At 40.8% G+C, this 26323-nt stretch overlaps 1 protein-coding gene across 2 annotated transcripts in view; it reads right to left on the minus strand.

Annotated features, from left to right (window-relative positions):
- spen (spen family transcriptional repressor) overlaps positions 1 to 24118 on the minus strand; it is a 56385-nt gene extending 32267 nt beyond the window's left edge. For both annotated transcript variants that reach the window (XM_036533928.1, XM_036533927.1), the window contains exons 1-3: positions 23842 to 24118; positions 10961 to 11281; positions 1311 to 1922 (exon numbers count right to left, since the gene is read on the minus strand). In XM_036533928.1, the coding sequence (XP_036389821.1) occupies positions 1311 to 1922; positions 10961 to 11281; positions 23842 to 23924 (1016 nt within the window). In that variant the 5' untranslated portion in view covers positions 23925 to 24118. The remainder of the gene's footprint in view (positions 1 to 1310; positions 1923 to 10960; positions 11282 to 23841) is intronic.
- Positions 24119 to 26323: the final 2205 nt, after the last annotated feature.

Consider the following 26323-nt stretch of genomic DNA (forward strand, 5'->3'; position numbering starts at 1 on the left):
GTTTTATGATCAAATTCATGTCCATATCCACCTCCTGTTGAAATTCCTCCTGCTCAAATGCAGAACGCGAACAGAGCCAGTGAACTAAACTTAGCATCAAACGAAAGTGAATTCTTCACTAGAACAGAAGCTGTAATGGATAAAATAAAATAAAAAAAACAAATTACAAATATCTGATGTCTTCTGAGGGAACAGAAATGCCTTTGTACTTGAATTGTTCTCCTGCAGCTCGAGTCAGTCGGAGTTACACTTCATTCTGCTGCTTCAGACAACAGCCCCGCTAACCCCTGTAGCCATATGGTTCTGAGATCACAAAGAGCCTCACTGTACTCCAACAGATTATAAAAACAACATTTTTCAGTCTCCTTGTAACACAATGTTTTATACACAGTGTGAAGCTCCATTCAACACCACTTACCAGTACATCACTTTTTTGTGCTATTACAGCTATAATCTGTTGTCACATGTTCCTGGGATAAAGTTATTCATTGGCATCAATGCTGCAGTGGAGCCTCTCACATGTGAGAGGCTAAAAAGGCTTCACTGACACTTATTATAAGCATACCAGTGCGATTACTGTGAGAGGAACTTGAGCAGCGAGCCTGTTGATCTCCATGCAAACACTTTATAAGCACTGAGACAACCGTGGTTTCTCATATTGCAAATATAACTTTTTTTTTTTTTTACTTCCCCCAACCAAGACACACATTGTGTATTATATTTTGTGTCCTTGTTAAATAGTTCATATTGTTGCACAAACAACAGCTAATTGTCGCAATGACAAGTATACTATTCCTTCTGAGAATTTGGCCAAAATAGTTATGTTCTCTTCTTTCTATTTTCTGGGAGTTTTAATGATTCACCAGACTTGTAAGTGATGAAACAGACTGCGTGACTTACTACAGCAAAGACCATATACCACACCGTGATGGTAACACTTGTGCTGAATGTTATCTAAAATATAAAGTGGAGGTCAAGAGTGCACGTCCTTTCTTGAACGTCTTGACTGTGAGCAACCAAGTGAATCCATATCTCAGTAACATTGGATGTGCAGTGACTTTCTCTTTAATACTAGGGCTTCCAGAAATGTATCATTTAAACAGCATGTGGCACTGTGTACACTATTTTCTGTGACTCAGCTGTGGGAGAAAATGTAGCAACATCTAAGGTCACAGTTACAAAACATGACCTGTAGCTGGATGTGCAACAGGTGACAAGGAGAGCACTAACAATGTGAGAGAGGGGAACAGGCTCATCTACACGTCTCGGAAATAAGACGAGTCTTGAGCGTGCTCTGCAGCGCCACCTACCTGCCGCTGCTGCTGCTGCTGGTGCTGCTGACGGAGTCAGAGCTGGATGAGCGGCTGCGAGAGCCGGAGCCGCTGGGGGAGCGGGCGGGTCGGGCGGCCTGGCTGGCGAGCCGCTGCGGCGAGGGGTTCCGCGAGTGCGAGGAGTGCGGGGACCTGCTGCGGCTGTGGTGGTAGGCCCGGTCCGCGCGCCGGCCCCGCTCCTCGCGGTACAGGTCGCGGTGCACCACACTGGCCAGCGTGAAGGGCTCGCGGGCACGGGGCTCGTACCGCGGCTCCGGCGTCTCAAAGCGGCTGGGGCTGCGGCTGCGCGAGCCATAATACCCGACCCCGACTGATGCCGACGCCCCGCCCCCTCCTCCGGCCCCGCCCCCTCCCCCAGCCCCGCCGCCGCCGGGCCCTGCCCCTCCGCCCCCTCCGCCGACGCCCGCGGAGCCCCCCCCACCTCCGCCGCCCCCGGAGCCGGAGCTTCCCCCCGCCCCGCCGAGGGCGCGGTCCCGGGGATCGCGGTAATAGTCCGTGTCGTAGTGTCGCTGCCGGTCGAAGCCGCCGCCGCCACGCTCGTGGTGTCCATAGGCGCTGTGATCGTAGGCGCGCTCCCGACTGTCGGCCGCCCTAAGAGAGAGAGGGAGAGGGAGGGAGGAGGAAACAGAGGGAGAGGGGGAGAGAGAGAGAGAGAGAGAGACGCCCATTACTCTAAGGGCCTCCTTCTCCTTCCCACTCAGATCTCACTCAACTGAAGAAAACCTGAAAAACTCAACTGAAGCAACTGCAATGAAGCATGACACTATGGAATCACTCAGGGTTCATATTTCAGCTTTATTTATTTATTTCAAGTATTTCAGTTAAAAAAAAAAGTACACTATGAAATTATGCAAATCAATATTTACATGCAGGAGAGGAGAGGGGAAAATGCCGAGGAAGAAGAAAAGGAATGTTTTTTTTCTGTAAAGAATGCGTGCTGTTGTGTGGTGCGGGTTGTCGCAGAAATATGTAAATATATTTCAAAAAACACATAACAAAATTAAGAAAAAAACTTATCAGCATGTGAATCTCAACATGAGTTCTTTACTCTCCAAGCCACACACAGCTAAATCACAGCTGTATCAGCATATCACTGTTACTGCAGTTTAAACGATTCATACTGTTTTACTAAAAAAGTGCATAATAGGAATAGCATAACCATTCTACAGGAACAACATGCATGTCACATGGTAATGCACTACTTTAAAATTTGAGCTAAAACAGATGACATATTTCACATTTTCTAAACTGGCTAGTGTTCATTCAGTAGAGTTACTCAATATGACTTCATTCATTTTGTACTGTATTTTGAGGTAACCACTGACAAAAAGTCATGCATCGCTAACTTAATTTTGTTCCAAGATTTGAAGTAATTATGTTTTCCTAATTTTTGCTGATCCTCGCTTTGGTTGAGAACGTTTCATGAGAAAAAGATGCTGACAGTTTTTGCACAAAGCTCTTCATTTCCCCACTAGATAAAGGGCCTTAGAGATTCACTGAGAATAAACACACATTTTTTCCAATATTCAAAAATATTGTTTTCTTAAATGACTTTTATATATTTTTATATACTTTTGGGAAGATGTATTGCAGACTTTTGTATGAGCACATGACATTTCAGACCAAGGGCTGCTGTACAGAGATGAGCACAGGAAACTGGGATGTCACTCAAGGAAAAATGTTTTGATAATATTTGATAATATTCTGTACATGCCATTTGTTTAGCATGGCAAAATTCTTACATTGCCTCATAGTATTAGAGATATGACCAACTGAATGATGTGCAGGGGTGGGGGAGACATTATTACTGACACACACTACAAAATCAAAGATTTGTCTGTGGTTTCATGACCTATTTGTTTGTAATGGTCTCAGTCACTCAACCTTGCAGACCTGCAATAACCCACCCTTCATTTAAACTGTCAGACCAATATCAGAGGAAGTAGATTAAATTTAAGTCTGTTGAAATAGGCTGACACTTAAGTTAATTCTTGCCAAATAACCATCATACTTTTTTGTCAAAACTCAATGTGATCATAATCTGAATGAAACTTTAGTGGATTTCAGCTCTAGGTCCACAGAAAAGTGGAAAAAATGTTTAAAGAAATCCTGGCTTTGAACCCATTTATTAGCAAGGGTTCAAAAGCTTTTGGGGTTGGCACAGATTTTGGACATGTTCATGATCTTCCGAGATAATAAACATTTTTACATTCAACAGTTAGCTATTTAATTATTTTAGAGAGTGGGCAATAGCAGATAACCACAGAAATACTGGCAGAGCAAAGTATGTAGACAGGTCAAGGCCCTAGGGAAATATGTTGCATAAAAGAAGCATAACTAGCAACCTAGAAAGCCAAGATTATTACGCTGTGACTTACATACTAGCTAAATGCCTACTGGTCAGCGTGTGTGGGTGTATGTGGTGTATGTGTATAGTGTTTGGTCATGAAAATGCCCGTCCTGTATTAAAACCTTAACACAATGATCTACCTTTAAAGACCATTTATTTCACCAGAAAAAGCTCCAGGTCAAAGCAAATTTCAATATGTTGTGAAAACAATAAATGCCGATTGTTGCTAGCACACACTACATGGAATACTGACAGGCATTATGTCAAAATAAAGACGGGGGGGGGGTGTTCAGTAATGGGGAAAAGTCCAGTAATGTGGATTACCTTTGTAGAGGAAAATGTGAACTGGACCGATAAACAGGTTTCTCATCACATAACATATAGGCATCTGAAGAATAAATCATCTAGCTACACATAATTTTTATAGCCCCGCCCACAAAGCCCAACCCCAACAACAGCTATAAACAGATCTATATAGAATCTATATAGAATAACCGACAGCACTGGTGTCTGACCAAAGATGTTAATAATCAAATATTTCAAAGAAGCATATTTCCTTTCCAAACCTAGCTAGCAAGGATTATCATTCAGTGACTTATACAATATCGTGTGTGTGAGTGCATTTAAAACCAAAAAAAAAAAACTGGGAAATCTGCTTGAAAAAATGCAGAGGCTTACATTTGTTTCTGCTCAGAATTGGACGGGTTTCTATCAAACGCATCAGAACGCTGTTAGTGTATCTGCCGAATATGAACCGTCATTTTTTTATGTCAAATCCCTCACTGCCAAACGCAGTCTTTCAAATCTCTGCACGCAAACTGCAGAAAAGGAAAAGGAAAACAATACAAAAAATACTGATTGTATTAAGAGTAAAAAGTGGGGAAGAATTATTTCGGATGACACCAACAAAGCATCCAGTATAAATGGGGTGCACTGAACTGGTACCGCAGCATTTAGCTTTATGAAATGTTATTAAACCAATGAACAATAACAATGATTCACCAAACTACAGAGCTCCTGCATGACGCAATTTTTCATAATGTACAAGATACAGTAATACAGAGAGAACATGGCTCCCATTAATCTCAGAACAAATAATAGCTTGAAAACCACACAGGGCATTAAGATCAATGTTGGTAAACCGCTAAACTACAAAGGACTAATAAATATTTAGCACAGTTCTCCTGGTGGCACCTTGAGAACACATTCTCTGTGCAATTAAAGTTTATAAAGGCCTACAGATAGATAAAGGTATCTGAAGGCAATGAACTACATTGTATTGAATGATTTCATTCTGTGTCATTGAGCTTCCGGTTTGATTGTAAGACCTTCAGTAAAACCTTCACGGGTTTTGCTGGTTTCTTTTGTTCAAGTGTTCCTGATATAGGCTACCTGAATGAAAGATATCATTCAGCCAAATTTTCCACATACCATTTAAAGTTCTCTTAAACGATATAATTACTCTATTATAAATCAAATGTACCTATGTCAGCATCAGTGGTTATCATAGCTTTGGAATGAATATGCTGACAAATGAAACAACTATAATTGCTACTATCCTGTGTAGGTATAAAAGCAAATTGAGAACAATGTTTAAACCAAAACAACGTAACCCTCTACAATGTGTAATTCATATCTATATATGCATTGTGTTCTGTTTTATTATTATTATTATTATTATTTTTATATCCACATGCCAATACCGACCAATGTATGCCTAGTAAAAGCACTGTTATTCAACAGTACATTTTATTTTAAAAAAAGTATTCTGTCAAATTTACCAGAACACAATTTAGGAGAACTACCTATTTTCACACGATAGTGAAATGCTAAACACCATATTTAGCCACACTGATTCATGTACTGCAACATAATAGCTAGCTAGATTTAAACGGCATCTGTTCAGGGACCTCTCTTTGTAATGGAATAAAGTGTGTTGTTAGATATGTCTATCCACAGCAACAAATTAATAGGCACTGGGGCAGTTTACTCTGCTTAATTAAAAACCAGATAATACATATGGAAAACCTGAAAGACTAATGAATGTAATAGAGAACTAGTATTTCTGCTGTTCATCTATTTCAGTGCAGTTGATTTTTCAGCCTGCTGTCTAAACTGTGGTCAGCATCAATGAATATCAGGAGAACTTTATCACTGCCTTTCCAAAGCAGCTTCTTCCTGCAACACTGCAGCTCAATAAAGGATTGAACTGCAATTCCACATTTCCATCAAGTTGCATGCAGCATGACTGAGATTCTGTGACTCTGTGCCGTGGCAAATCTATAACGTATCGCATAAAAAGTCATTCAGCTGGAATCCGAAGGGCCCTGACTGATCCTGATCGATGACTATATCCAAAAGCTGTCCAATGGCCCCTGCCCAGAATTTTATTTATATCGTAGATGTAGCCTAATTAAGATTCGTAGAACATCCTTGAAGTCTAGGGGAAAAACTGCTAAAAATGTCAAACCTTTTAGTTTAGTGGATATTTTTAAGATTAAAAGAAAATCTAACTGCAAATGTAATGATTCACTGGATTGCACAGAGCTGCTTTGGAGATGACTCATTCTTTTGTCAAAATATGTCAATATCCCTGTCTGTTTTAACACTGCTGGCCTTCACCGGGTTTATCAAAATAATATCAAAGGAAGCATTAAACTTTCACAAAATGGCTCGGGAAGCACACTTCATTTATATGAATTATAATTTAATTAACTCACAAAAGAAGGTGTGTAAACTGACAGAAAAGGTCAGCAAAGCCGCCCGCGTGACTTGCATTTTAGAAAACCGATTGATCCTTTATCACTGTGAGCCAAAAAAGAAGCAGGCAGGAAAATAAAAAGAAAAAGAAAAACATGCCCGCAGGTCACAACCGATTCCCCTGAAGACCACTTCAAATAAAATGAAATTGACAGTGTAAATGATGCCAGACATCTCTGCGCCCCCTTGTGGCTGTGTGGATGCCTCACACAGCCAGATGGACTTCAGCAGCCGAGAGTGATCTGAGTGATAATTCGGCACCTGTGCAAGACACACCTTCCCCAACGGCTCACGTTCCATCATGATTATGTTCAAATAGCTCTGTTGCCAAATTAGTCGTCTGAAAGCACAAACCCCATTGCATGTACTGATGGAAGTAAATATAAAATATAAAATAAATAAATATTAATAACAGACATAATGAGAACTGCAGGCTGAACATCCTTCTTAACAGTTCCCATCTAATATACCATTATATTGTTTGTTTGACATTTTAATTTCTAAATGCAGCTTTGACCCCTTACACTACTGTACAATCGCATGCTATTATAGCAGTGTAGTACAGTGGTAAGGAACAGGGTTCATAACCAAAAGGTTGCCGGTTCGATTCCCTGTTGGGGTACTGATGTTGTACCCTTGGGCAAGGGACTTAACCCACAATTGCCTCAAGTGAATATGCAGTTGTATAAATGGATACAATTGTAATCTATGCAAGCTCTTCTGGATAAATGTCAATGCAATGTAATGTATTCTCCCGGATGCCCTAAAAGTTGGTCTCCCAATAATGTACCTCTCAGTAGCTTGCAAAGACAGACCACTGAACGTGGATTAAGAGCATACACTTAAAATATGTTCTTGCACAGTAGGGTTGAATTCAAATAGTTGATTAATTGACCTTTCATGCACATGTGTGCAGTTCAGTGGACTCATCCAGCTCTGGAAGGTTCCAGTTTTCATATTTTGTTTTTGATAATTTAATCATTTTTGTGATGGAATGCTATGGAGCAAGGGCCAGGTTTCTTATGTACTCCTCCCCTACTGGCCATGAAGTGCAGGTACATTTTTTGTCTGCTATGGTAGGGAAATGTTGCTGTTCTGGTCTATAAGATCTCTGGGTTATCACTATATGTCTGTATGTCTATACTTAGCTACTCGCACAAAATTTATGTGTATACTTATGAGCATATGTATGCACATGTGTGTACATGTGGTACACCATGCTAGCCAATTAGCATGCATTATTTCACACAAATATTACTTTGTTTTACTATTCAGGTTGTGTGAGTTTCCTCCATCAGAGATGCACCAGTTAAGGTGCTTACCTGGATTAATTTTTTCTGTCTTCCAATAAAATAAATACTGCATTTAATTACATAAATGCATTATAACATTGGACACTGTAACATTGCAATAAACCAAGAAAAATTAAAGCCGGTCTTATTTTGACACGTTGAGAACAAAATGACAAATACCACGCAGAATGTTATCGGAGCAGAGAGTGATAGGACATTAAAGATAAGCCAATACGCCAACCGAATCCACAATCACCAATACGTCCAGCTGTTTAAAAAATGCAAAACTGAGAAGCAGCCAAGGCATGAAAAAACAGCTACAAGCGTCTTCTCATCCATTTTTCTAGGTGATAGTGTGGTGGAACTGTGACTCTGGGCAACCTGGTTAAGGTTAATAATTTAGCTTAATGAGACTGTATTTAAAATGGAAAAAAAAAATCACAGTGCACATTTTTGTCACTGGGAGAGAGAGTCTGCAAAACTAACTACTTGATCTCACCAGAATTTGACTATTAGATCTGAATTTAGGTTTAGTTTTTTGTTTTTCTGGTATGCACAATGCCACACAGGGTATTGTGTAATAAATCAAGTAAGGACCTTGATTTAACCGAACTAGACCAGTTACAAACTACACAGCTATAATTGACCTTAAGTCCGATGAACATCGGTGTGAGACAGATGTCATCTGAGGGCCGCTTATGGCTAATTTTCCCTCTTCCCCCACAGCAGTGCTCATGCCGTGCCGAGTTTTTGTTGCAGTCCATCCCCCGACCCAACCCCACCCAAATCAAATTTTCTTTCACTTTTTTTTCCCCTCATTAGAGGAGAAAAATTGTTACTGCCTTTCAGCGGTGAAGCTAAGAGCCAGTGAGCAAGAGAGAGAAAGAGAGGACAGCAAAAGAAAGAGAAATAAAAGACACAGACTGCAAAGGCCTACAGGCTAACAAAACTGAGTCTTTTCTTCTACCAGCTACAGCTATTAGTGGGAAATGTGGGGAGAGAGAGAGAGAGAGAGAGAGAGAGAGACAACAGTTTAAACTGGGGGGTTAGACAAGAGCTAAAATACACAGGGCAGGACATACCAACCTTGTTAGACAGCGGTAACCCGACCTACAATCCCAAATACAACATGGGGAGACAGAATTTTGTGAGCAAAAAAAAGGTTAAAAAAATGTAAAATGGGTGTTAAAAATGGAGAAAAAGGTTGCACAAAAAAAGTCTGTCAGTGAAAAAAGGATCAGTAATCCTCAACCATAAAGCAGGAAGTCTAGGCGCTTGGAGGGGCTGGCACATCCAAATCGATCCAACACTGATCAGAGTTTGTTTTGTTGCGAAGGAAAATGCCGGAAAAGTAAAACAAATGTCCAAAGAAATATCTTTGACAAAATTATAGTCTCATAATTACATTACATTTCACATATTTTGCAAAAAAAAAAAAAGTTGGCAGGAAAATCAAAGATAAAAAGTAAATATCCAATTTGTAAGTTCTATAGCACAACGTGGGTTCCCCTAAATTAATGCAGTACAGACAGCATCCAAAAAAATCAGCAGTTTAATTTTCATTCTTAAGTTCCACTTAAAAAAAAATCCCCACATTTACAGTTCCTCATCTCAGTCTTCCCAAACAAAGGTACATCCCTTTTCAGTCAGTGCAGTCCAGGTATCACGCTCTTCAAAGGTGGCTTAACGGACTGAAATTACTCCCTCCACTGAAAAAACAAAAACGGATTCTTGTTTGTCCCCACAGTTCCTATTAGGAATACTGATTTTTTGACAGTTCTTATTGACAGCTCGTGTAATAATCCAGGTCCATCTTTCGAGTGTTGTCACGTCCCATTATCTCAGAGATTTTTTCAAATCCCAAGGGACAATGCGTCTTTTAGCCAGTCTTTAATTTCCAATTTTGTTTTGTACGGGTGCCACACCAAAAGCATCCACTGTCCATGCAGGCTGGTTACCAGGCAGATAGGCGAGACCAGTGAGATGGGGCACGGAGTCCTTTTCAAATGACTTGCAAGTATACGCTGTGTGGATTTCTGTGCTTGACCTCAGGTATATCCATGGCCCACACTGCTAGATCCAAGGGAGAGCTAGGTAATCCACTGGCAAAAGACAACTCCAGCTACATCCATGGGAAAGATTAACTGCATCTTTTTTCATTTTCTTCAGCTGTACTGCAAAAATATTTCCGTAGGATTGTTCCATTTTGTAGGATCCAAATCAAGTCCTCCATCTTCAGTTGAATGCTGCCCATACCCCACACTTTCCTTTACTTCCATTCAATAGTTCTTTCAAAAAAATAAAAACAAAATTGAAAATAAAATAAACCAAAAGCAAACTTAAAAACATGATGAAAATTAAAAAGGGTTGTACTTGCTCACTTGTTTTTCTGTCTTTTTTCAGTTGATCAACAGCAGAAGCCTCCCCAGAACATAAAAACAGAGCCCTGATACAAGACATATTGAAATCCCAAAGAAACCAAAAACCCACCACACCAGGCACTCGTGAATGAATGAGTATCCTTGCGTTTGGCCAAGATACATCCAACAGGGGAATAGACATCCTGGGAATATTATCCACACGAGTCCAGACCGCGATGGAGAAGTTAGTCATAAGTGACACCACCAACAGTAAGAGAGGTGTAAAGACCCTTTTCTGTTTATTCAATTTCTAATTAACACGTCTTAAAATGTATAAACATGAGCATTTTTGCCTTTGCTTCTCTCTGTTTTTGTAATAAAGTTTCTTTTTTTTTTTTTTTTTTTTTGAAAAGTAAGACATTAATCCACCAAGTGCGGTACTGTACTCCAGATCAGGGTGATCCCAGGAAAGGCAGCGGGAACAGAATCTCTCCTGCATCCATAAATCCCTGGAAACTTATATCCAAAACTTGACCTGGATTCGCCGCAAATGTGATATCCAACTCGTAAGCCGGATAAAGCTCACACAGCAATCCCCCAGTAATAAATGAATATGCTACACACATATACATATATTCACGTATGTATTTACCCGTATATATACATTTGTTTTATTTGTTTTTATAAATCCATCAGCTCTGGGCGGAAACAGGTTTCCCCAATTTGCTACATCTGAAATATTTGAAACTCCCAAAAAAAAAAAAAAAAAAAATTAACAAATGATAATTAATGCTTGGGGGGAAGGGGCAAAAGTGCAGTAACAGACATGGAGACCCCCTGACCTTCAGAGAAACCTTGGCCACTTACCCGTCCAGCCTGCGTTCATAGCGTCCATCTCTGCTGTGCAGCGAAGCGGGGGGCACGTACACCGGGCCCCCCGCCCCCCTGGTGAACCCCGAAACGTCCCGCCCGCGGGAGCCTAAGGACAGGGTATCGTCCAGGCCCCGGGCGGCGCTGGGGATCGTGCCCGGCTCATTGTAATCAGTGCGCAGGTCCCTGTCCCCCATTTTGTTGATGGAATTGTGAGCCTTCTGGGCACTTTTAATGTCCACGAAATCCACGAAGGCGGCCACCCCGCCCTCCGACCCGCGCTTCGGGAGGACCTTGACGCTCTCCACCCGTCCATATCTGCGAGAGAAGGGGGGGGGGGGTGTAACATGGGGAGTGAGGGCACGGAGGAAGGAGACAGAAAGAACATTAGCATCGGGCAAACGCACTGCAGCCTGACGTTAATTCTGTCTAATTTTTTTTGTAGTGCACAGTTGCCATGCAGGGCTAGAATAGGAAAGGAATGGGACCGTCTGAACTGAGCAGATGGTTGCCCAAACATTTACATTTAGCACAGAGGAGTGTGCATAACTATGCTACAACAGTCTTGTGCATTTCTCCATCAAATCTCGGGAGCATCTGTGTCCCCCGAAATAGACTAACATGGATTTTATTAGCTGACTGCCAAATCGGGAAGCCCATTATTGTGACTTAGTCCAAATTGGTACTTTGGTAGCCCAGGCTGAAAGCCACCATTAATGCTGAGCCTCTCTAGCTTCAACAAATCAATATCAGCTGTCTTTGATAAATTCTAATTTTAGTAATTATCAGTATTAAAGCATACCGATATGCTCAAAAGAGGTTCTGCAGCCATGAAATGAAGTCATTTTCTCAAACGGGTTTCGAATTTCCCTATTGACTCTGGAAGGTCCTGACTGGTCTTCAGGTCATCTTAAGTCATCAACTATAAGTGGAGGGACCGGAAGTAAGCTCACATACAAGCAATTCATGCACATCCTGAAACAACACATTTAGATTTTTGACCACACTTCCCCTTAAAACAGTCCAAAATGGATCTTTTGCAAGCACTTCTGTTACAAGACAAAGTACACAAAACTGTGGAAACAATTCAAGAGCAAAGCTATCCTGTGCAAACAGCCTCACACTCTATAGGCAGGCTTAATGAGAGATAAATCAAAGATACTTGCAAGGGAAACCATGATGTCCCCTTAATGCCTCAAACCAAGAGTTCTGTCCCTATGGTACCTATACACAGCAACTCATTACAACAGTTTTAAACTCTATTTCTTCAACTGAAGTAGCTGGCAGAACTATTTAGGTGGAAGAGAGTGTGTAGACCTCCAAGTGATGCACAATTCAAGGTGTGTTTTCCACAAGCAAGAATCTGGCCATCGTGTTTCAGGAAGCTTGGAGCATTAAGCAGAAACAAGGGATTAGCTAGGAAAGTATCGACAGTTTTTTAACCACAAATAGTGTCTACAAGGCTTTTAAATGTTGATTGACAAATTATTGTCACCTCTCCTTTAATGGAATACTGCCAAAGGACTTGGGTTTTTGACCTACTACAGATTGTGGCCTAAGGCAAGAGTACTGTCATGCATTACTGCCAGCCTCACCACTGTGTGCTTAAATAGAAGAACACATTGCTTGCATAACATATCTTGGTATCAGACCTGTGTGCAAACATCGCCTGGCAGATACACTGATGTTTTTGTTTAATCTGAACCAAAAAATATAACAGAAATGACGAATACTATATACTGCATAACAGATACATATACATACATATACATATATATATATAAATAAGATGTATGATCTGGGTCTACAACCCCTGCTTTAAAAAGGTATATATAAAAAGGTATACGTCTGTACCCCTGATTGACACATGGGACATGTTGTCAGCAGGCTTCATTGAAAGTAAAGGTTTTCGCGAAGTCATGCACCTGAATAATAAATATCACTTAACTTCTTTCATGGACCTAAAAGCTTTTAACACAGGGAGGAGTGGTGGCCCATGTGTACAAATACCAATATACATCATCAACCAGGAAGAAGCAAGGAATCCATTTGCATGAAAATGCTCACCAAACAGGTAGAAAGGGAAGCATGCATTTAGCCAGTTAAACTGAGCAATGATTAGATGGCTAGCTTGAGAGCCAGATTGTGAATTTGGCAAGACCAGCAAGCAACCTCCTACTCCTTCCGAGAAATGCAAATACACCCTCATTCAGCCCCAATGGCTCCACACTTGGTACAGATATTCTCACTGGACTATCAATACCAGGGTCCTCCAAGTTTTGCTGAATAAACCTGATCTTCTGGGGGATCCGGAGGAGGTATCTCTTTCAGGCAGGGTCTCAGTACCATACTGATGATGGAGAAGACTAAAACATCCATCATTTCCACTGAATTTACTAAGCTGCTAAGAACTTTTACTATGATATAAAGACTTTTGGCAGGTTTCTTTAACAGGTTAGCCCCAGCCACGACCGTACTGTCTTTGACCGTACAAGACAGGTTTTGCCCTGGTTTTAAATCAAATCAATTCGTATTATCACCTATGGATGTTCTGACACTTCACAGAGCTTGGATCTTGGCATTCGACTTCTGTGTGCCAACCTGACAGCCCAGATTGAACCAGAAACAGCAATTCTTAGGAATTATTCCGTGCTGCAGTTGAGGGCAGGGCAGGCGAGGTCTTTCCTGACTCCAATATGAGACTGCAGCGAGAACATAACTGCTTTCGCTCTAATTTTCACAGTTCAGGGAAAGTAAGCTGAAGTCAAATTTTATCCACACTTCAGCACTCTCAGAAGAGATGAATGTTGATGGTAAGGGGGGCAAAACTGGTGCAGTAAACTTGTTTTCAAATTTGGCTGGAACAGAGATGCAATTAACTGTAGAGCATAAAGAAGGGGCCTAACCATGAGCTTCCTTTTTTAACTGAGCCTTGCACATGCACACGTGATTGATTTTTAAAATATTTCAGTTGCTGTGTATGATTTTTGGCTAAGGCTAAGACAAAAATCGCATGCACTGTTTAAGCTACAGTGTTAACTTGTTCACTGATTGGTTTCGCAGTTAAAGGCTGTTTGCAGACGCCAACCAAACTTCTACATTTCTACATGTAGAAGTGAAGGACAGGAACAGCAGACCAATTGTCTTTTCACAACCAACTATCATGTCTGTCCAAGCAGATTATCTGGACATACTCTCCATTCCTCTATGGTAATCCTCTATGGTAAAAGTCTTTTTTGGCCCTGGGTTTTTCCAACACATGAAACTGTTTGCAGAAAGATATTAACATTCTCAGGTAAAATACAATTTTAAATAACCTTAATCTGGCTACATACAGTAACACAACAAAAACAGCCACCATTAAAACTCAACATATCCCACCTTTCAAATTTAAAATAGGGAATTTTTATAATATTCGATATTAACCATTTTGATAGCAATTCTTTCAAATGTGTTCAATGGTGTGGTAAATCTGCTGAGTGAAGCACATTCCTAAAGAAGTGTTAACAAATGCAGTAATGTCTAGTAAAATGCATCTTTTTTAAAGTTAGTGTGTTTATATTTGAGTTTCAGTTCATCTCCCCTACATCCAAACACTTGCCCTGATATTACTTTTCTCCAGACAGTACAAGGCACCTGTTAATGAACTGATGAAGTGAAACAGGCACATTTTTCCTTGCAATAAGAAAAATATGGAACATGACAGAGAGGTCACATGAGAAACAAAATCATCAAAACAAAGATATATAAGTGAAAACATAAACTGCAGTAAATGACACATTTTTCTGCCATAAGTGAGGTGTAATTTCATACCTGTCAACAAATAGTCTCCCCATATTAAGTACAGTTTTCTCTGTGTAGGAGGAATGTGGCTATATCTGCATGAAATATGAGAAATCATAGCTAATAGACTAGCCATAATATCAAACATACAAAATTCTGCAAAATGCTGCTCAGTTAGCTAGGCAGGTCAGGTCAGTTTATCATCAGTGTCACAGCTGACGTGTCCCTTACGTAAACACTGATTCTCACTAAGGCAGAGGTAACTGCTCATCACCGCCTGACTCTCCAGTTATCACTGGATATCACTAGCTCTGAAAGGCATGCACCTGGATCTTCTACCAGTAACTTCACTGGTTAACTGGTCTTGGTCCTAAATTTAGTGTGGACTTATTTCCACCCGCAAATTGATTTTGAATTTTGACCACCTTAAAAAAAATAAAATAAAAAAAAACCCAAGGCTGTTGCACATTGTTCTGCACGTACATACTGCATGTGACGGGTACAGACATTTAACACCCTTATTTAACATTTAACGTTCACAATGTTTGCAGCAAACCTGCACAGGTTTGAAAGCTGGGAGAGAAGGGCTGCTCTCAGGAGGGGCGGACAGGTATGTAATCTGGAGGAATCCACTCAGGAGACAAGCCCCTGCGTCTGCTCCTCCCTTCATAATTCAGACTGCAGATACTAAACAAATTCTGCTCATGTCTCTCCACTGGCTCTCGGCCAAAAACCATCGCTCTCTCTCTCTCAGCCTCTCTTCTCGTTGTTGTCTCTCCATCTCTTACTTCCTCAGCAGTAACACACTGCATGTCCAAACCCAAAGATTTTAGGCTCTGACACACAAGACACAAATAATGCAGCCAGCTATAATCTTTCTCAATGTTGAAAACTATATGCTACATTTACATTATCACACACACACACGCACACACACACGCACACGCACACGCACGGTCTGGTTGCTTCGATGGTTTATGGTTATGACACAACTAGGTTAATCATTTCAGATCTGGTGAATTCTGAAGGCTTCAACAACTGCGGAGACACGGGTGGTTAATGACTGCAAGCAAAATTAACCTCAGTTTCCTGAAAGTCTTGCTCTGGTTTTATTGAGAATTTTGATTAGGCATTTATACATAGACCACTGGTATCAGCAAACCTGCCCCACTTTTCAAATGCCCTCCTTTCAAAATGATTTTGAACTCATCATGACAAGAGTTTAATTCACCGTGTAGATCCCCCATTACAAAAAAGCAGTGTGTCTTAGGAACGCCCTGGAATGCACACCAATAAACTTCCTGATCGGAGCACGTTAGGCTTGGATTCATTCACTCTGCATTGCTTTGAGCGTTGCTGGATCCTCATTGCTCTGGTGTTTACAGGCAGTCACACCCTCCTACACAGGAACAGGAATCACTCACGGGCTACAGTGGCACTTCCAACCATGAGAGTGACAACACAGATCATTTCCAACTGGTCAAAGTCCACTGAGCCAAACCTGACCTTACACCATTTGAAAAAGGAATATATTGCACTGATAACAAACCTGGAAAATAACAGTGAACACCATTATACCATTATACGCTCCATACATTTATGTATTTATGTATATATATATATATACATAAATACATAAATATATACAGTGTTTAAATTTATACACCTTTTTTTAAATCCACAATCAGTATCAATCCTGTTGATATGAGTTGCCTTGAAATATGTATTTGTAAAGGTACAAAACATGTTTATTTAAACTGTGAACTGACTGGACCATCCAGTTCATTTCTTAGTAAAGTCTTGTACAGATCACACAGAGGTGGTCTATCATAAAAACTGGCAGATACCAAAAATTCTCACAGGTTATTAGAAATTGCATCAATGGGCAAGTATCAAGCAGTCTGCTCAATGTATACAGTCCAGCTTGCCTGCTAACTCCCTGCTATACCAATGCCTATTTCGCCTCCAGCATTAAATTATGGAATTTTTGCAAACTACCTGAGAAACTAGGTTCCTTGAAATATTTACCAATTAGTTCATGTATCTTTTGTCTCGTGGTTCCGATGGTCCACAAGGTGCCGCTTTACTTAAGATGACTCCCCCCGCTGTTGTTCCTGACTGAATTTTAACCTATGTCTATTTTTAGTTTTCATCATTTCAGAGTCATTTTGGATTGTTCCTAAATTAGTTTAAATATTACTCATGATCAGCCTCTCTCAGCTAGTTATGAAGCAAATGTCCCAGTAATGTTAGGTAAGGTTATTCTGCAAATAAAACAATCGCCTTTTAAGGAATTTGACCTCCACTGTCCATGCAGTGGGTGTCAATGTGTTCTGCTTTTGTACAGTTGCTTCGGATCTTTTACGTCAAATCAGACTTCAGCTTTCTTGCTGCAAGGACGCCGATCCAAACCCTTGCATGCAGCCCTCATTCAGAGAACCCAGGCCTGCGCTCACATCACATTGAAGTTACCCAGCGCATATTTCTTGTTTCACAGCTTTTGCTCAGCATCCTGTCTCAAATTATATTCTTATCTGGCTCACTCTTATATAGAGCACAAGAGAGAAAAAGAAGGGGACAAAAACACAGATATGCAAGGTGATGGAGAGAGCACGCAGATCAAATTAAAGGGCTAAGCACACTCAACCATGTTGCAGAGCATCAGACAGAAAGCTGGGATATATGGCACAGAACCAGTCCTCTTTTCAGAGAATATACACCATATAACTGCTGTTTTTTTGTGGTGGGTGGCATGGTCCCCTAATTCTTTAAGATTGATTCAGATTGCAATCTTTAAAATTAGAAAACAGAACAGAGATTAGGGGGGAGGCATAAAGTAAACTCTTTCCTGCATTAGAAACAGATGGGACTTTCAGAACCCAAGATGAGAATTTTTTGTGCATTTCATTACGAGGCACATCAGTTCAAAATTAGCTCAGCAGTTTCTTGTCCGTGTCCACCGAACAGTGCCGTATCTGCACTCTTTTGCCTACTGTATATCTAATTAAGCCTAATAACAGAAAGGTCAGTGTTCGACACTGGCTTTCCAGAAACCTCTTAATGCAGTGCTGTGGCCCTGGACTGGAAAATGTGGAATATTTGACCTGCCATATCCAGGAGGGAAAGACAGATCTATGAAAAGAGGACAGTTCACCCTCACATCAGGTACGCTTTCCTTAAACTACCACACTGATTATTGGCTTATGTCCATTGATTAGCTCAACAGGTACAGATCAGCCAGCAAAAACATAAATACAGTCCTTCCATCAAAGCTGCAAGCATGCAGTGTTTTCACAGAAAAAGGGTTGATGGGTTTAAGTAAAGAAAAGCATTGATTAAAACACTGAAAACAAGTAGCAGTCACATGGTAAATCACAGAAAAACTACAGACCATTCAGCATGCTAACGACTGCCTAGAAAATACATTGGAGAGCCTCTCAAAAAGTAAGGCTATATCACATGTGAATGTTGGGGATCTCCTCAAACAGCTAATAAACTTCTTCAGTACACACCACAGGGCACACCTTTAAAACGTTCAACTGATAATTACTTACTTTACTTTCAGTTGGCAGGGGTTCAAAACAGCAAAACCTTTTGTTAATTCAGCATGCTAAAATCAATCCACTTCAAATTTCCAATACTGCACGCTACAGCCAAATATGCATTTGTGCCACTGGAGTCTGCTGGCTGTTGCAGTGAAGTTACCTTTTCTCAATGCATCCTGAATATGCAATGCAAGTACATCAGCAAGTGGCCTGGCCAGAGTGGCCAGCTGAAAAACAAATTCCATATGCAGCAAAATGGATACAGAGCAATATCCTGTGCATTTGTTCCTACTGGGGAAAAAGAAAGCTTAGTTCAAGAGTTCTCGGTTTCCCAGTTCAGAAGCAACAGACAAAAGCCCACATGTTCTTGTGAACCCACTTGGGTTATAGAACACCCTGTTATAAAATTTAGGGTAGGGGTTATTGTAAAGAACTGTTAGTGCCTGTGTGCGCAAAAAAAAAAAAAAAAAAAAAAAACAGCTTTTATGATGGTCATACCCCTAGATTTGATATGCATTTCAAACATCCCGCTGAATCAACAGTGAGTAAATTTCAGTGTTGGAAGAAAATCGGCAAAAGTCATGGCTTGTGTTCTGTCTTCGCGAGTGAGACTTGCAGACTGTTAGGTAGGGTTGCTGTTGAAAGGGAGATTCAAAATAAACCAAAATGTGTGTGTGTGCGCATCTCACACCAGGAGCAGCACACTGACAGCGAAGACGATCCTCTTCTAATGACATTCTGTCCCTTCTGATGGCAAAACGTCAACGCATGAGCATCTCTGATACCAACAACATCCTCAGAGCGGGGCTTCAGCCCAGTGGGGAATTTTGCTGTAAGTCAAGACACATCCTCAGGTCGCAGAAAACTAATATTCTAGTTTCGCTATAATACTGACAAAAGAAACATACGACGACGTGATTAAAATATTTGTATGTCCTTTGTTTATTTTTATTCAAAATGATTAAAAATTCAGAAACATTTATTGCCAATATTACTTACTGGGACTGTTAATAATTACATGGGTAATCTAAAATTGCATTATTCCAGAGACAGACACTTGAAGCTGTTCTTTGACCACCCTCTCCCACCCTTCTACCATTTCATTTTCTCCTTATAAACACACTGAACGTTAAGCGCTGTGCGATTGCGTAAGTAATTACTTGCTTAATAATTATGCTGGAATTTTAGCGGTTTTTCAGCTAGATACTTGTTTTTGCGTTTCTGGTTGTTTCGTACTCACGTTATATGTTTATTGTGCATTTGCTCCTAATGACTTTATATGTGGTTCTGAATAAGACAGTCTGCCAAATGAATTAGTAAGTACATATTTACTACATATCTTGTATCAGCATCCTGTTGATTAAGTGAGTAATAGTCTGGTCTGATAATCAATATGTTGCCTCATTTTATACCATCATTAGTGACCCAGTTCTAATAAAAAAATGGCTCCACGCAAACACACGTAAGGTTAACAAGACTTTAAAGCTAGTGCGAGATGCATTTTTATAAAGGGTTAATTCAGTACCGTCGCATTTTCTGTGTCATCTCTTAACTTCACTAAGCAACAGTAACCAAGCAACTCCAACTGAAAACCCAACACCAGGGTACTTGAGAAAAGAGCAACATTTATGGAAACGAGGCAAAATATCTTAATTTGTGTATTCCAATGAAGAACACATACTGACAGCTTCTCTACAGAATTCCCAACCCCTTTACCGTCGCTTACAAAGAGAAAACGAAATGAGTCAGTTCTTTCAGTCTGTTCAATTGCAAAACTGACGTTTAGCAAATTCTGCTTCTGCATCCTTTCGGAGGGACATTATGTACGTCTGGCAGCAGAGCCCCGCACCGCACAGCCACGAACCCCATCCCATTCTCTCCAAGTCGAACATCTGATTTCAACATTTAACATTTATTTTTTTTAGCTTATCCCCTGAGGTTCGGCCAAATGGTGGCTCCAACATGTAACGACAGCGTTAAGCAGAATTAGATTTAGCTCAGTGCTTTATGTTATAATGTATCGTTTTAAAAGACGTCCAATTGGGTTACGCTTTGAGGCAAAGTTGCAGACTTCATGCGGGTTTCGCGTTTGTCTGTAATGTTACAAGTACGTGTCTCACGGTTGTCGCGCCCGCAAAACATTAACAGGGAGGGCAGGGTATCTATGACTGCTCGTATTTTGCTTGGTTTTTCATTGCTGGCAAAAAAAACATGTGTGCATCCTTAAGAACTTCATATGAAGGGGGGCGAACCGTACGAAACAATGTACCGCGATGGAACAATTGCATGCTTTCAAAAATAAGCCTCTGCGTGCAGTCGTTTGGGGGTGCTGCTGCATATGTGCGGTTTGTTTAAGGGCAGAACAGTTTCCCACACTGACTCCACAATCCTCGACGCCATTTTACAAACCCATTCACACTGCTTACTCACTGTCCCTTCCCCCATCTTCAATACCTTCCGCTCCCGCATTCTGCTGGCACGCTTTCGCATTTTGACTTGTTCTCATTTGAGACTGAATCGGCTACACACGGCTAGTGCTCTGTGCAAATTATCCTCCAGAAGCGAGCTATGTTACCTCTGAGCACTCCATCAAAGTCCTTGGCCACACCGAGGCGAATCGTCTAACCATCTAAACATTTCACGTTCGAGCAGTTTCAAGAAAATGTTGTGAAAAAGAAATATCCTATAGCTGAATATATCGAAAGAATATGCAAGGAACGCCTTCTAATAATAGAATGTATGGAGTCGTGCTGACCGTTTAGAAAATGCTTCCAGAGTGGCAAGAGTAGCAACTACAACTCCCGAAAAGGAGAAACTACCTATTTGCACATACACCTCTATTTCACGTTCCAAATGCAACATTAACGACGGAGCCACTGGGAATTGTAAATTCATACGTTTTGGGAAAAAGGCAAGTGTTTGACAAACCACGTCCACACAAATGCATTCAATTTGACTGTTAAATTAAATTCTTTATTATACACATACTTAGCGTGTTGTATTGTTACCGTTTGTCAGAAAGCGAACAGACACGGAGGTCCATTCACAGATCATTTCCTCGTTACCAAGAAAATTCCACCATGCGCCGGACAATGCTCAGCAAAAATATTATCAAACATGCATTCTCTGGGGGCTCACTTCGCCGAGCACATCGAGATAAATGGTATAGCCTACAGTAGCTAGCTACTCCACAGCAATTCAGATTCCGAGGCGGCGATTTCTCCAACACAAGCGCTTATGTTGATGGATATCGAACTTTCTTTGGCATCAAAAAGCAACATACATGCACTGTGGTCGGACTGAGAGCGTGCTACTAAAAACGTTCGAGTTCAGACTATGGCAACAAAACAGTTAATCTCGTCAGGTCGGCGGGATACATTTTCCCACCCTGGGAAACCAAGAGCAACAGCGTTACAGCCAAACTGCACCCAGCCACAGCGCTGGTCAGCGAACTCAATATCCAACGAAAACATACAGAACTTAATGCAAGAGATGGGGTTAGTAATCGCTGTTAGCATTTCCTCCTCAAAAACAAAGACACACGCTGGATTTGTGGACGAGAGGGGCCCTTTCATATCATTTCTCACAATTCAAAACAGATGTCTAACTGATTCATATTATACCGATCCACAGCATTTTAACCACGGAAATCTTACAACCACAACCTATACATGTAATTAATAATGGGACGAAGACGCAAAACGTAGGCCTTAAGAAAAAATCAATTCAGTTATGAGCCAAATAATTATCAAAAACAGCGCAATTTCCTACAGTCTAGATCCATCGCCAATACAAAAAAATGCGCATTTAAAGGTGGCGTTCAACTGCAAATCCCAAAGGGAGTTTGACAAGTATTCAAAAATGATTCTTGTTTGTTCAAACAGGCAGTGTTTCATCCAAAGCAACCTTCTTTGACTCATTCCCATCACCCTCACACAATCACACACCTAAAAATGCACCCTTCACAATTTTACGTTTGCAATTCTTGTAAATATTTTTGTGCCGCTGGTCTTCTACACAACATAGGATTCGCTCCCAGGTGTACGATAAAATAAATAACTGCGGGACAGGAAAACGGTGCATTCGCACATTGCTGCATATCACGGTGACATAGCTGATCTTTCATGATCCCGAAAACAAAACAGCAGACACTATATCTGTTGATGCACAGACACAAAAAAATACTGGGAGAAGGAACCTCAAATCGGCGCAACCCCATACAAGGAACATACCTGCAGATTGTTTTGTAACTGGTATTCTTCGCCTTTGGCGGTCTGTGCCGTTTGTTTGGTTGACAGGTCCTGTCTTAGTCCGTTTACGATCTACAGTTGCATTAGCCGATATCCACAATTTAACAAAAATGTACTTTGTGACTTAAAAACAGCTTTAGGATTTTTATCACCCACAATTGATTAGCACCAAGTAAGTTCACCATCCTAAAAGAGTTACGTACTGGCAATGACAGCAGTACTTGCTAATCAAATAACGAACATCTCTAGCTAATCTACCTACAAAGATACTTACATACAACATTTTGCAATTAATTTGTTTTTGTTTGCTACATGTGACGTAAACGTTACAAAAGTGCGCGTCCTGCAAAAAAATGGTGTTTTAGCTAGACAGCCAGTTAGCTACAGAAAATGAAACAAGACGTGTTACCTTGTTTCCTACTGTCCTTTTCTGTCACTTTTTAAGTTTCCTGGCGGTAGCGAACTAAGTACCTGGCAGGGTAAAAAAGCAGCAGAAAGTTGTGCGTATACCTAGCTGTGGGTAGCAAATGTCATTAGCGATACGATTCAAGATTTTTTCTTAGCTAGTTAACAAGCTAACGATCTATATAATTATCTCAGTGACTAGCAACATTTTAGGACTTACGTGTGGTTGTACTGCACGTGTGCGCAAAAAAAGCAATTAGCTCTCCAGCTAACTATCTGAATCAACTGGTAGGCAGATACAGCTATCTAAGTGAACTGACGACGTTTAGCTGACTCAAACCTGGATAGCTTTAAGCAAACAGACATTTCAAATGCTCCATCGTAGCTAGGTATCTTGAGCATAACTATCTCGCTAACCATTCCTCCCCGTTTCATCCACGCTCAGTACCTCTTCGCTGTTTCCTTCCCTTTCAAGAACCAGCAGCCATGCGTGGACAGCCAGCTAGCTAGCCAGCTCGCTAGTTATCCAACATTTTTCTTCGACAGAGCTCGTTAGCTAGCTGTGCAAGTTATCCCGTACGCTGCTAGCTAGCGAGCAAGCAAGACACATTCTTCTGTTTTTTTATTTCCACAACACACCTGGGTAAACCATTAAAATGAAATATTCCCCATGCACAAGAACGCCTTCAAAATCCACACTGGTAAAGACCAATTTCACTCTCTTAATCTCCATCCATATAACTGCACATTTCTCACGGCGAGGCGAGCGGCTAGATGACCAGCTAGATTTCCATCCTTAGGCGCCGAGAGAAAGAGAAGCATCCATGCAGCGGCGCTGGAGGTTAGCAAGCTAGCTACCCCGTTTTTCAATCTGATTTTTGTAACGTTGACTCACCGTTTGAAATGTTCGATAATTTTCTCCTCTCGTACATTTTCGGGTAAATTCCCCACCCATAGGTGTCTGGTTTCCCGAACCATGCTGTGCGTTCGTGTCCCCCGTTCATACACATATGTTTTATCACGTTTTAATCCTTGCCGGTTGAGTGTTCGCGTTGCAAATTGAGCGCCGAGAGATTTTGTACACAGATCAACGACAGCTTGCTCCGACCCGATCCCACCATTAGTTCTTGCGCTGTGTGTGATTCTCCACTGACTAGGAGCGCGATCTCCGTTTGGCGGGGACGCGCCGTATTCCAGTTCCCGTGACTGAGGCGCGTCCCCGATACCACGCGACCTGTGGTTTTCTAAAATTACTTCGACAGCTACCGAAAAGATGCTGCACTCTTGACTATGCGAGCATCTTCAGCGCAAACATAGGCTTGCTTTTATTCGCATGTGTAAGGAAGGTGTTCCGAAACCAGTACGGTTGGGGAAAGGGCACAGTTTAAGAAGACTGCAGAGGTAGTTTGAATTGTAAAATGACGGGCACCAGCAGAAAGAAGTGTCATTGATTAAGGAATGCCTTTCAGCATGGGAGCTAACCACCAAGTGCAAAGATCATTCTCGTTGCAGTGATCCAAAATATTTGCTGAGTATTTTGTCGTTTTCTTCAGTCTGTCTCCTGTCATCGCCGTACCTCTTCGACATTCTAGATCGTGCGTGGTCTGTGTATGCCGTGAAGCTATGGCTCGGGGTGATGCTTAGCTCACGCGACGGGCACAGTTGTTTCAATGAGATGTGAATGAAAAGTCAAACGACGGATTACGGTGACTGACAGCCAGGCCCTTCAGCTTCCTATGATTCTGGAAAAAAAAACTTAAATTACTGTTGCAAAATTGATAAAAATTTCCAGTGATATCGGCTGAATACATCATACACAGGGAGGTTAAGATACGTGACACTGCAACATACTGTGACATATCAGCCCTTTGTTACAGTACTTTTTTAGAAGGTATATCAATACATTTGTGAGTTTTTCTTGTCTTTTTTTAATACTTTGTCTTTGGATTTGAGTTTTTTTTTCCTTGAAGGTCTAAAAACGCTAGTGTGATGTTGGTATCATGGCAAAATGGATGAAATGCTGGTGAGCTACTCATTTTTCAAACTAAAATTCACCTTTATGGATAGGGAAAATCTATAGTGCAAGCATGAGACAGTCACATGAGCAGCCAATTACATCACCCAGTTGCTGGACAGATGCTTTAGATTTTGGTCTCACCTAGTGCAGATGCCACTAACAACAAACGTGTTGGCCAGGTGGTGGTTATTTGGCCTGTACATGCTTGAATAGTACCCACATTAAAAATGATCTACCTCTGTGGACAATTTTGAGACAGTTTTGTTAGAAGTGGAATTAGGCTATCAATCATGTGTACAGCTGTAGATGAGTGGGAATTAAACTGTAGCTAAAGACTCACAGTGGCATGTACCCCTGCAGCTAGTGGCAATGTTAAGCCATAAAACATTCAGACTACCTCACTAATACTCCTGTTTCACAAGTTTACTGTACCATGAAATTCAGAAAAAAAGCCTCAGCCAGCAAGTCTCTACACTATCAGCTAGTCCTAATGAGCAAGTAGGAAACCGTGAAATTTCTGGCCCTTTAACTTATCTGGTGCTGTTGCTTTAGGACTGAGGCCATGCTCCACTGTAGGAATGACTCTGTGATCTTACATATGATAATCAGATGAAAGATGCACTCATAGTAAATTTCTCTCCAAATAATATAACAACATAAAAGATATCAAACCCTGTATTCACAGTTTTGTGGAAGACTGTAGGTACTTCCAAAACTTGTTGCACAGATTTTATATTTTCTGGAACACAACAGCTTACTTGTTATGAGACCGTTCCCTCTCCAACGCAATGGCTTTTCCCATTATGGTAACACCAATGGGTTTTTCTGCAAAGTATGAATGTTCACATTGCTTGCTATAGTATTTTGCCAATTTTCTGGTGAACAATAGTGGACATGTTTCTGTGTCCTCATTTCATTACATTACATTACATTACATTACATGCATTTAGCAGACACTCTTATCCAGAGTGATTTTCAGCATAATAGAACATAAGTGTATTTTCCCAAATAAAAAGTCCTCCCTGATCTCCAGTCTAAGCCTTTTACCAACTACCATTCATCTTAGAATTGTCTGGAAAAAAATTTAATTGCAACATTTTTAATTATAATCACACTTTATCATACATTATGAACAAGGAAGGAGTTTGTTACTCAAATATGCTGAGATGATACATTTATAATGTATACTCACCATTCACACGTTTATTTAAGAAAATGAGACAATCAGTTCTAAAAAAATATGTTTTCCCTGTCTTTCTATTATATACATCTTTCACAGTCCCTTTTCAGTTTTTTGATCCTGATGAAAAGCTGTGTTCCAGGCATTGGTCATTTGAACCAAGTTGGTCAAGTAAGGCTG

Source organism: Megalops cyprinoides, chromosome 7, assembly GCF_013368585.1.
Source record: "Megalops cyprinoides isolate fMegCyp1 chromosome 7, fMegCyp1.pri, whole genome shotgun sequence".
NCBI lineage: Eukaryota > Metazoa > Chordata > Actinopteri > Elopiformes > Megalopidae > Megalops > Megalops cyprinoides.